General features: G+C 51.7%; 2 protein-coding genes across 4 annotated transcripts in view; one reads left to right on the forward strand and one right to left on the reverse strand.

Annotated features, from left to right (window-relative positions):
• ARHGAP26 (Rho GTPase activating protein 26) overlaps positions 1-12,678 on the reverse strand; it is a 128,535-nt gene that overhangs the window by 53,595 nt on the left and 62,262 nt on the right. For all 3 annotated transcript variants that reach the window (XM_069869453.1, XM_069869452.1, XM_069869454.1), the window contains exons 15-17: positions 8,174-8,261; positions 7,000-7,058; positions 6,016-6,121 (exon numbers count right to left, since the gene is read on the reverse strand). In XM_069869453.1, the coding sequence (XP_069725554.1) occupies positions 6,016-6,121; positions 7,000-7,058; positions 8,174-8,261 (253 nt within the window). The remainder of the gene's footprint in view (positions 1-6,015; positions 6,122-6,999; positions 7,059-8,173; positions 8,262-12,678) is intronic.
• The window catches only part of PDLIM4 (PDZ and LIM domain 4), a 445,004-nt gene that overhangs the window by 3,556 nt on the left and 428,770 nt on the right, over positions 1-12,678 (forward strand). The gene's annotated exons all lie outside the window — the stretch shown is intronic.

Here is a 12,678-nt window from a genome sequence, read left to right on the forward strand (position 1 = left end):
GGACAAAGGCCATTTGCAAAGAGATCAAAAGCATTTAAGAGTCTGCCTGCAGCAGCCACGGAGGTCTGGCCAAAGCCATCACTTACCGTTCAGCCGCGCTCCCAGGCTGCTCCTTCCACCCCTGCTCCCACTGTCAGCACGGAGCCCGCTGCGCTGCTGCCACCTTGAGCAGCTTTCCCCAGGCAGGACCAGGAACACACAGATAACTGGTTATAATTGTTAAGCATGTCAGAGCATTAAAACAAAAGAGATTTTATTGATCTGAGTGGGCTTGGCTCCAATCGGGAAGAGGATGATTTAAAATAGTTGCTTATAACTATTTTCAAAACCAAATGATGCTCTTGCTTTGTTTTGGCATCCTCAGCCTAATCTTCCCTTCTTCCTTACTCTGTAGGCTGGCTCACACCCTTTGCCCTGCTTGGACAAGCACCGGCACTCACTGGCCACCAGGGCAGGGACGAAGCTCTGGGCAGCTGCAGCCAGGCTGGGCTCACAGCCTGGGGCATCCCCTCTCCGCATCCCCCTTAAACCACCCGCACCAAGCATCATGGGTTAGATTGGACCGAGGAAGCCTCAGCACAGCAGCTCTGGGGCTGCCCAGCAGCACCAGTGGCACGAGCACCAGCTCAGGACTGGGTCTCGCATGGGATCCTGGCACGGCGCTCACCAGGCTGCACCCATCCCAGCTCCCTGGGTACCAGGACTCAATGCTCCAACCCAAGACACAAAGCGGAGAAAAAAAACAGGAGAAGAAAAAGGAACAAAAGGAAAGAGGGGGAAAAAAAAAACACATCAAGAGCCAGACACAGGATAGACAAAGGTCAGGCAGGATTCTCCCAGCTCCTGCAAGGCTGAGCATGCCTACGGGGAGTCACCTCTCATGTGCTGTGCCTTTTTCCACCTATGGGAGCACCCAGATCCTTTCGAGCCACTCAAACCCTTGGGGATTCACGAAGGAGCTGGTGGTGCCATGACCTAAAAGAATCAGAAAGAGGCACCGGGCATAAAAATGGCATTTCTGAGGGACAGCGGGTGGGCAGAAGCACAGGGAACCGCTGCCGGGCCTGCTGCGCGAGGTCAGAACTCGCTTGCTGTTTCCCTTTGGCAGCCAAGTCAGGCGAGAAGCATACGAGAGAAGAGCATCTCAGAGGCCAAAGCGGCTAGTGGAAATTTCCAGAACGTCCTGAACAAGAATGACTTACTGGAAGTAATACATAAATCAAGCAAATGAATAGTTACCAGACAGCAGCATAAACAGCTGCCACGGGGATGAAATCAGACCTGCTGTGCCAAGAGGCGTCAGCCTCCTTGCCGGCTGCACCTTCGGGGGGAAACGGGGAAAACAACCCAAGGAAAAGCACATGTCAGGGGAAGCAGCCACCCTGGGGCCCGCCCAGGTGTCTCGGTGGGTTTCCCGAAGCCACCGGGCACAGAGTTTGCCACGGTGAGCACCGTGCCGCTGCCGGAGACCCCAGCTCCTGCGGGGCTCTGCGCGGGCAGCACAGACCGAGAGCACGGCGCGGGGCTGCCAAGGACGGGGTTGCTCCATGAGAAGGAAAACAAGTGCTGGGTTGTATTTTTAGGCAGAAGACCTAGAGGATTTTTTGCTCCTTCCCTTTTGCCAACGCTCCCTCGTGCAGCACAGAGCGCTCCGAACCGTGCTTTGCCCCGTGTCACCCCCTGCCCTGGCCGCCGAGGGGCTCTAACGGAGGGGCATGTGCTGGATCTGTGGGGCTGTGGCCGATAGCAGCTGCCCTGCGGAGCCCATGGAAACCATCAGCACTGATAAGTGGAAAACAACTTGTGCTAGAGATAGCAATCACTATCATGTTGGTTAAAACACGTAAACTACAGAACACCACCACAGCAAAAACAAAGGGAACCAGTGACTGCTGGCCAGGCTGCAGCTGAGAATGATTACAGATTATTAATTCTGCTAAATACACATCCAGGCATCTCTTCTGCAGCCTCCTCAGAGGTTTTGACCTTTTGCTATGAGAGGAGTAGAGGCACAGGCCGAGGCCGGGGGCACGTGGAGCAGCAGCAGCGGCACCGGAGCGAGGTAGGGCTGCGGGAGCCCCGCTGAAGGGGGCACAAGCATCTCCATCTGTGCTGGAGAACCTGGATCTCGCTGCTGCAAGAGGAAAGCAAGGCTCAGGTGTCAAATTATGCCCATGCAAAACAAACAATTCCTAAATTCCCAAAGATAATCAGAGTGAAATCCTCCTGCTCTACAACTCCAGAGCATCTATTACTTCACGAGAAAAAATCTTGAAAAAGGAAAAAAAGGCAGGTCTGCTATCGCAGCTCCACTAACAAAAATGGCAATTTTCTGCAACCAGCTCCGCTCCTGGCAGTCCCATCACTGCAAGCACCACAAGCTCGGCAGCACCGCCACGTACCTCTGCTTCCTCTGCACCGCTTTAATGTATTTGGCAGGAAAAAATAAATTGCTTTAATCAGAACTAGCACGTTCTATTGATAAAAAAGCATTAGAAACTACAGTGTAGCCACTCGTGGAGATGGGTGCTGCAGCAAAACAACTCCAAAGCACCAAGCAGGCGCGTTGCTAGGTGACATGTGCTGGGCCAGCCTGCTGCACCCAAGGGGCTCGGCAGCACTGAGGAATGATTGTTTTCCTCCTTTCTGGGAAAAATATCCCAGAATAAAAAGAGAAAACCCTGAAGATGGTGTGAGGAATCTTGCAGGGTGCGGAGCTTGAGCCTGCTGCCCCAGCAGGCCAGGGGAAGGCTGGACAAATGTCTCAATAATGATACTGGAAAAGCTATTTTGGAGAGTGGTGAGTATGTGGTGATGAGGAGCAACGTCACTGTCATGGGTGCCCGGTTACCATGCACAGCGAGCTCACCACATCTCCTGGCACCAGTGCTTCATGTAGCTATAAAAAATGTATTTCTTCTTTTTAAAGCAGGGGATGAGGAGCTGTCTCACCAACCACCCCCTGCAAACACCCAACAGCCCAGGAAGTTGTGCCAGGGCAGGTCCAGATTGGACATCAGGAGAGATTTCTTCACTGAAAGGGTTCTCAGGCACTGGCAGAGGCTGCCCAGGAAGGCAGAGCAGTCACCATCCTGGAGGGGTTTAAAAGACAGGTAGCCAAGGTGCTCAGAGATACAGTTTAGTAGTGGACAGGTACAGCTGGGCTCAATGATCTCAAAGGTCTTTTCCAACCAAACAATTCTATGATTTTATGAATTAACAGATTGACCAAGCAACAGCGACTCTGGCAACTAAACAGCTACAAGCAACAGGAGAAGACAAGTGCTGCATTTGCCTTTCAATTCTTTGAAAGAGATGGGCTATTCTGGCCTGAGACAGGAGAAACCAGGACTGCGGGTGCCAAGGCTTTCCTGCAGAGGTTGCCTTGGAAAAGCATCAGAACAAAGAGCTTTCCTCTCCTTCTGGAATGTTAAATCACAGCTGAGTGTACCACAGGAATCCTGACAGTGTGAACATGTCCTATGAAGGAAAATTAAAGGTTTCACCTACTCACGGGGCAAAGAATAACATTGTAATAGCAACTTTCACAAGGATCAGGGTCTGTAGAGAAGAGGAGGAAATATGCAGCATTACATTCCTGATGAAGGAGCATGGACTGTATTTCACAGTGGATAATTGCCTGGGCACCTGAACGTAAGAGAAGAAGCGGCTGAAACTGGCTTAATAAATACAGCAAGATGCAGAAAAAAGCTTCATTTTCTGTTCACACACTCTTCTCCATCTGCCCTGCCTGTGCCTGGGTCTGTCCTCCCTGGTCTCCAGCTCTTCTGTCATCTCCTGTGCAGAGGGACGAACCCCAGGAGCAGCTGAGCTTTGCCCGGAGCCAGAGCGCCAGCGCCTCCCTCCTGTGCGGGGAATGTGGGGTGTGAGCCCCTCTCGCCCCGTGCCGAACGGCAGCGAGCACCCAGCTGCGGCAGGGAACCGCGACGCTCCCCTGCTGCAGGGAGGGAAGGCCTCGGCTCCACCACCTCAGCCCCACTTATCCCGGCTGGTATCTCATTTAAGTTCATAATTGCTGTTTTTGAACATATCGTCTGTGTCAGCAGTTTCACCGACTGCAGCCCCAGGCCACGCGAGGAGCCCCACGTCCCCTTGCAGTGAACAACAGTGAGGACACTACCCAAACCCAGGAGATGTAAGACAACGTGGGACAGACTCTCTTTCTCTGTTTGACTGGTATTGAGTTCTACTTTGAGCGAAGAGAAGCAATACCATGAGAAATATTTTTCTAGTTCATCTGATAAAAATGCAAATCTTGATTACTCTTACATGGCTTAAAATAAAGTAAAAAAAAAAGAAAACACAACAAAAGTAAGGCAACAAAAAAGCCCCCAGAGGCAGATGAGAATCGCCTCCAAGCGGTGCCAGGCCCAGGCAGGGGCCCTTTGGGTTTGCCCCATTAGCTGTGTATCCCCCACCGGGGTGAGGGCAACCCCCAAGCCCCCAAAGACTGGTCCCTGGTCCCCACCCTGGAGCTTCTCCCTTCTGCAAACAGGTCACTCAGTGCAGCCAGGTCCCTGTCCCTCCTGCCTCTTTTCTTCCCTCTAAGTATTTGCACGCACACAGCTTTATCTCCACCACAAGGTCTTAATCGGGCTGCACGGTTCCGCTGCCTCAACCGGTGTGTCTAGAAGCCCTGGGCCGGGTTCTCTGCAGCGAGGTGCTGCTCCCTGGGGCTGCAGCACTGACACGGGGGGCCGGCTGTCCCCACAGCCCCAGCTGCCCCCACGAAGGGCATCAGGGCCAGGCGAGCTTCTGCAGGCAGCAAGCTCAGCAGAGCAGACTCTCGCTCTTCAGCTTCCTGCCTTTCTCCGAGATAATTTTTTTCCCATTAAATAACCGCTATGAGCTGTTTTCCTAATATAGCATGCACCGCTGTACTCATTGTTTGTCTCTGTTTTGTTTTAGTTCCTTCCCCACTCAAGCAGCATGAAACCCATTGCATTACCTGCCTCCCCTCCCCATATCTCTTGCTCAAACACCACCAGGTTTCATTTAAACGAAAAGCACTTAAGTGGTTATGAGATTCCTTGCACATATTTGGTCGACAGCAGTACCTGGAACCGCCTGGCGCTTAGCTGGGGCTTGGAAATGCAGAAGGCTTTGAAACAGAGATCTTCATTTTTTTTTTTACAGCCTTGCCAGAGAGGCCATGGAACACATACAAACCCGTGTCATAAGGAAGCATCTGGAATCATTTTTAAGTCCATTTCAAGTATCATTTGTTATTTTTTCTCTTAAACAGACAACTTCAGGTTTTCCCAGACCTTATTCTAAACGTTGATGCCGATTAACTCATTCCCCAGTTTTTCCAGCCCTGCCTAATCCCTCCCGCTCACGCAGCACCAGAGCGAACACCAAGGGCAGGTCCAACCCCGCAGCCTTGAGTCTGGCACAAACACATGATAATGCTTTCATTTTTTAAACACTAATCAAAGGTTTCTATGGTAACCTGCAGGAGCAAGATGAAGATGGGAAATTATAGGTCAACTCTACCACTGAAAGCAAAAAAATTATTCAATTCCTTTGCCGTCGAAAAGTTTCAAGATGACCTACAAGTATTGATTAATCTGGTTGCACAAAGGTAGAAAATATGTCCTGGAGTGGTCTTCTATTGTAGCAAATAAATAGCTTTTAGTCCTTTAATACGAGGCTTGATCTGAAACCCAGTGAGGAGCTTAACCTCTGCTCTGCCTTCTGGTGAGCCAAACCCCACCACCACGCCACTAAAAGCAACGCTCTGTTCCCAGCAGCATCAGGGTCTCTTCTGCCACCGCAGGGCTGGGGCACGGCCGCACAGGACACGGGTCAGCAGGGAAGCCCCCTCTCTCAGCCGGCCCTCATTTCATTCTCATACTGGTTTCCAGCTTCTCACCAACCAGATACGACTCAAAACCGTGCACACATACACACACACAAGGAAACTTTTCTACTGCTATTAACTTTCAGAGGAAGTGGGAAAAGGAGAGAAAAACATATCAATCATAAACATACTTTGCCAAGTGGTTCATGAGCAAGTGCAGCATCTGCCTGTTTTTCTCTGGGAGCCGATGAACGAGGCTGTGGATCTCTGACACCCTCGACTCCTGATTCTCCAGTTCTGCATTGGAAATAAAAGAAGGTTTATCTCTGCAGCAGGGGGGTCGTTATAGAAAGAGACATGCAGGCCCAAATATCAACACCAACAGACATCCCAGACCTGAGGTTCCTGCTCCATCCTCCCAGGCACGCTGCAGACACCCTCCACAGCACCTTTCCTTTCTACCAACTCCAACCAGTTGTTTCCAGAAAGAAGAAACAAACAGGCTGAAACAGTGAGCTGCGAGCGGCGGCAAGCCGTGTGAAAAACCAGCTGTGATCGGGGAAGGGGCTGGTGGCAACCAGTGCTTCTCCAACTTCAGCAACATGAAGCAGCAGCGCGCTCCCGTCCAGCGTGTTCCCAAGCACGGCCAGGATGTGCTCAGCACAGCACCTGGGGAGGCCGCAGAGTCTGTGCCCCGACAGCCTATGCGGGAGCCATTCAGGGAGGCCACCACTGATGCGGTTGTGGACCACGGGAGCTTCCTGGCCTGTGGTCCCAGCCGCCGGCTGCGTTACCTGCTCTCATACAAAGCAGCTTCCCGGGGCGGTCAAAGGAGAGCAGCACAGACATCAGAACCACGACTGATCTCATCAAAGCCCCATAGCTGGTGTTTGAACAACAGCCTCCCTCATTTTGGCAGAGGACGGTCAAAGGGAGAGATCTGCAGCAGCAGCTCCTGCCACCAGCCAGCTCTCCACTCCCGGCACCATCTGCAGCTCCTTTTCATCTGACTAAATCCCAGAGAACAACACACCCCGTGTCTCCCAGTTCTTATTCCACTTTCCGGGACTGAAGAACAAGGAGGTTGGTGAGGAAGCAGCAGGGCAGAGGTTATGCTCAGTCACTTGCAAATTATGCTCCTCTCTCAGAGGAGCCATAAACATCAACAAACTCACTTGCTGCTTTGATGAAGCTCCTTTGAAACTGGTACATCATGAGCGGCCCCGGAAGCATTCTGGAAGATGAAAAGGTAACACGCACAAAACACAGCTGAGTAACACGATCCACAGCAGCAAAACTTTGCCCTTACCATAACTTCAGCTCCATTGTCAAAAGCGCAGAATTAAGCAACAGCAGCTTTAATTAATTCCCCTCATCAGAAGGAATAAGATCGATTGAAGTACCTTCGATTTATTCTCCTTTCTTTTCCTGTGCTCCACTAAATTCAGTTTTAATTATAGCATTCCTTCGGTAACATGGAGTTTTGGTACGCTTTTAAGCCCATGATTTCCAAGTCAGTTTAAAAAGAAATTAAGAGGATAAATAAGCACAGTCATAAACCTTTAACAGTGTTAATTCCCCATTCTCCACTTCCACACCCCCATCCCTTTTCACAGGACACCTTGGTGCTACTGACGTTCAGCATTGCTTTGCAAACAGTTCAAACTCTGGAGCAAAGGTTGCCAATCAAGCAAAATTATGTAGTGTTTTGTGATTTTCTAGGCTGAGATCCACCAAGCTAATTATACTCATCACCCTAATTGGATTTAGCCTCTCTCTTGCACTCTCTCTCTCAAATAAAAGCCAACACAGAACAGCAGCAGCAAGCAAGATGCCGCAGTTGCAACACGTAGAAGCATGTTGTGGGTAATGAGATGCTGGCTGCTGCCAGCAAACCAGCCCTTTTAGAAAGGAACCCTTGATGATAGGGGCACCAACCTGCACACTGAAATGATCCCTACAACAAAGCTCAGCACCCAGTTCTGAGCAAGCCCTACAGCCACAGCCCTTAGAGGAGCACTGTGCTGCCTTCTGCCACATGGGTGGAAGCCCATCAATAAACCTTAGGGAAAAGCTTAAACCAAGGCAGAACACTCAAGAACGAGTGTGTTACATGATGTTTGTATAATACACGTGTCTTTCAGAGAGCTGATTGTATTCCCCAAGTCCTACTCAAACATGCTGGAGGGTCAAGGGAAGAAAAAAGCAGAATAAATTCTCCAACAGCAGTTTCTTCTTTGTTTCTAGTAAAGTGCTGTTGTGGAGGATCTGCAGACACAGGCAGCAGAACCCCGGACCATCACCAAGTCAGTCCTGAACCCCATGACAGATAAGGCTTTTCTCCCTCACCTCAGATAGGTTTTCAGTGCACTGGTAATGGTCTTTATCTCCCACTCTGCACAGATCTCTGTTTCTGTCTCAGTGGCTGTTTTGGGATCTAAAGAAAAAGAAAAATAAAGAAAAAAAGTGAAGCAAAGTGAAGATAATTCCAGCTTATACCAGCTCCACTGCAGGGAAAGGCAATCTTATCCCATTTTATTTGCTATTGCCCAGCCGGTGACCACAGGCCGACCCCCAGCAGGCAGTTCTGCAGGGAAGCAGAGTTCGTTACACGAGACAGGCCACGCTCACTCGCATGGAACGAGAAAAAGAGAAACAGAACATTGATCGTGAACAAAGGGACTGGCAGCTGGACTCGGAGCGTGTTATTACACAGGGTGCAGGAGACAGTGGTGTTCAGCAGCAGTGGTGAGAGAGCAGGACACAAACACAACATAGACCCAGACAAACAGAGCCCCCCCGGACTCAGCAGCAAACGCCAGCCCCAAGGAGGCTGCGAGGCATCGCCACAGCCTCGGGGAAGGTGAGCGGCAGCAGGACAGCGGCTCGGGCTCTGCGGGAGTCGCGGGGTGTCAGGCAGGTGGCGGGACAGGAGGGGAGGCCAAGGCAGGAGCCCTGGGCGTGCGTGGGTACAGGAGGCACCTTGTTCTCCAGGGAAGAGTCCCTGGAGCCGCCTGACGTGCCGCAGAGGGCGTGGGACGGCAGCTCTGCGCTCCCTCGGCTCCACAGCTGTGTTTCACTTGGACAGGAGGGAGGAAGCGGGGCTGCTGCACGCGGCGCTGCGTGTTGGCACATTATCTGCTGGGCTGCCCGCCCTGGGGACCCCACGAGGCATTGCCTTCAGCAGCTCAACGTTGGCTGCGAGGGGGGGCGGACACCACGAACTCCCAATGCCCATCAGAGCAGAAACACCCACAGACAACCTGGGAGCCTCTTGCTGATGCCAAAGCACATGGAAGAGAGCAGTGACACTGCTTGGTTCCATATGTGCTGGTGGTGAGGAAGAGGAGAAGCACTCAGGCCACTTTGTACAGCACAGGGTCTGGAGTGCAGAGGCGGCTCCGTGCAGTGCGAGTGTCGGAGGGCAGAGAGCTGCTGAAGTGCCTCTGTTTCCATGGTCCAATGCTGCAGCATATTTTTCTCCATCTCCTCTGGGGCCTTGCCTTCCTTTCCGCATTTTTCCCCTCCTATCTTTCCTTTTAAAAATTCCTCTAAAGAAGTCAAAAACCCACGCAGCTGTTCTGGACGATGTGAATAGGAGGCTCCGGACCAGCAGCCCATTCCTTCCCAAGGCAGATCTGAACCAGCTGCCTGCAAACCGTGCTCGCAGGAATCTGCAGCTTTCTGCTTCTCCCTGCTGTCCGCAAACCACCAGCACAGGTCAGGATGCCAGATTTGTTTGCACAGAGCTCCGTAGTGAGATCAATAAGGTGCTATTTTTACTGATTTCTGTGAAAACACCTCAATGCTCTGACTATAAAAGAGCCATCAGGAAGCAGCGAGGCTCCCTTCGTGGGCACCTCCACCCAGAGACGGTGACCGCTGCCGCCCGCACCCCCCTGGCAGCCACCAGCGCGGGTGAAACTGGGTTTTGAACCTTTGCCGACAATTACAGCCTGCCAACTTACCATCAGCCACCATCCCTGCCCATGGCAGGGGGTTGGAATCAGATGATCTGCAAGATCCCTTCCAGCTCAAACCTGCGATTCCATCAGCCGGCACGAAGTGGCCTGGCCGTGGAGACTCCACGCACAGCGCTGAGGACCAGGACTAAAGACAGCGACCGCTCCATGCGAGGAGCGCTGTGCCGCTCCAGGCTGGGGAGGAGCAGGGCACGAACGCGCCCTGCTTTCAAGCGTAACCTCATTGCTCGTCTCCTGCTTGGATGCTGCTTCATGAACCCTCTTTGCTAACTCGGTCCTGGCCACTCTCAGCAGCTCCAGAGCTGAAGACTTTATACAGAGCTCTGGGTGAGCAACCTGGAAACAAAGCAGAGATGCTGCTCCCACCAAAATCCCTAGGAAACCCCTGCAGGGCTCCTAGGAGACAGGGCTATGGGTCCTTCCAGTGATATGGAAGTGCCAAGCGTCCCTGGAGAGCCGGAGCAGGCACAGAGAGGCATCACCACAACCAAGGACAAGCCTGACGCCAGATACAGCTGCCGACGCCATCTGGTCCCGCAGATCCAGCTCAGTGGGTATTTGCCTTTCGCAGACGCACATAATGCGCTTTTGAATTTTAAAGCAATAGGTAAGCACAGTGTCATTTTAAAACCAATTAAAAGAATGCACTAAATAAGAGTTCAGCTTTCCCTTAGAGCAAAGGGTTTATTGTAATTAAAAAAAAACAACAAAACCCAATATCAAAAGGAGCCCTTGGAAAACTAAACATTTAGGAAATGTATATTCATGCAAAGACCTCTCCCAGTAATCACACAAACGAACATCCTCCTTCCTCATCAACACCAAGGCAACTTCCTATTGACCTACCTTATTAGAGAGGCAATTTTAATGATGTAAAAATAAGCCTGGCATAGTAAAAAAGTCCCCCAAACCCACTCGCTTTTTTTTTTAAAAAAAAATCTTTTTAATAGCAAGGCCTTCACTGAATTTGAACAAACAGCTCAAGACTGGATGTCTTTTCAAAAGCCCATCCGAGAGTTTACAGGCGTGATTCATGGCACACAAGGTGGAATCCTGCGGTCGGTCTCCCAGGAAGGCTGGGAGCTGATAATCAGTTCCCCTTGACCTTCAGATTCACGAGTCTGCAAAACGTTAGCTTTGTGGGCTGCAGACGCAGCATCTGCCTCCCCAGGCAGAAACGCTGCAGCCAGCACCGCGGCGTCTCTGCACAAAGACACATTTCCACTCAAACTGGTGTAAATGTGAAACAGGGCCCATAAAGCACCCATAGGGCAAATGCAACTCTAAGCCTGAAGCGGCTCATTGCTGCAAACTACTTATCTGACGTCTGTTAGTGATGCAGAAATGGCTGAACTGAAAGGGTAAGGGGAAAAGGAGTGAAAAATTAACTTCCACAAGTTTTTTACTCCAGCCGAGACTGGAAAAAGTGCTTTGCTCACTCCCTGACACCGCCAGCCATGGCAGCATCACCCCCATTCCTGTTGGCTCATTGGGCACGGTCACAAATGCAGAACAGGACAGCGCCTCCCACTCTCCTGGGGCTGTCAGACCACAGAGGGTATCATTGACATCCTCATACAGGGGATGCTTGAGGAGAGAGAGCTGCTGCACTCCAGACCTGAATCAAGAACTCAGAACATTCTCTTTTATGGCAGGATTCACACAGAAATTCAGAGGCAGAAGGAATCCATTCCCATTCCCAAGAAATTAGTTTTGCTGGTTTATTTTCCTCCTGGAGGCAAAGAGCAGCAGCAGCAGAGCGGACGGGGGCCCATTTCATCTCCACACTTCAGTCCCCGCATACCCTGGATGATGGGATGGGCGCCACGGGGCAGGGAATGGGGCTTGGCCACAGCACAGCAGTGCAGCGGGTGGGAGGGAAGCCCAGGCTGATTGTACATTCCCAAATCCACAGCACCCTCTCCGCCCCAACTCAGATAAAGTCAAGTTGTGTTGCCCAAGCCTGCGAGCTGCACTGCCCCCAACCCAGCCGCTGCCCACAGGAAGGCTCCGCTCCGTGGTCAGCCGAGCGCAGCACCAACCTCCTCCAGAGACACCTCGTGCCAAAGACCTTCCCAGCGGCATCACTGACACCAGCCACCGCTCACGGGAACTTGATCTTTTTGCCATTTAAACTGTATGTGAATTGGTAAGGCTGCCCACATTCATTTCTAAATATAAGGGAGACCTGAAGTTGCAAGCAGAGTTTGGCTCCTCCGTTCATGAAGGCTGGATCCAAACAAGAGCGTTCAAGCGGAGCGGTGCTACTGCACCAGGACACCAGAGCCTTGAGGGGCAACCCAGGACAGAAATGGACAGGTTTCCATTTGACACCGATTTCAGGCAGCCTGAACGTTGGGACTACTGGAGATGGAATTAATTGCCTGCGTTTTGGATAAAGACAGAGAGTCATGGGTTTGCAAAGCATCCCAGTAATCGATTTCCAGGGGGGGTCCCACTGCCAGAACCCACCAGGTGACCTGCGTGGCAGCCCCCGGCACGCACTCTCCCCTGGTGGGGCTTCCAGCCCTGACACCTAAAGGAAACATGCCAGGAGAAAGAAAGCCACCGACAATTTATCACCACACTATGAGACACGAGGTCGACAGCTGAGTGGCTTCAGACACTGAGGAGATAATGGATGTTGGACAGTGTCCAAAACTTCGAGTTCTTCCAGCTCCGCAGAGTTCTTAAACCAAGGAAGTTTTGCCATCTGTCACAGCCCCACCACCTCGACCCAGAACTGACACAGCCCGAGAGAAGAGAGCCGGATCAGTAGCTCTGCAGGCTTGCAGGATGAAGAGCACAAGCAGAGGACCCAGCACATTAGAGCTGCTGCACCGCGGGGCACCCAGTCCCCAGCTTATTTTT

The sequence above is a fragment of the Phaenicophaeus curvirostris genome, chromosome 15, assembly GCF_032191515.1.
Source record: "Phaenicophaeus curvirostris isolate KB17595 chromosome 15, BPBGC_Pcur_1.0, whole genome shotgun sequence".
NCBI classification, from domain to species: domain Eukaryota; kingdom Metazoa; phylum Chordata; class Aves; order Cuculiformes; family Cuculidae; genus Phaenicophaeus; species Phaenicophaeus curvirostris.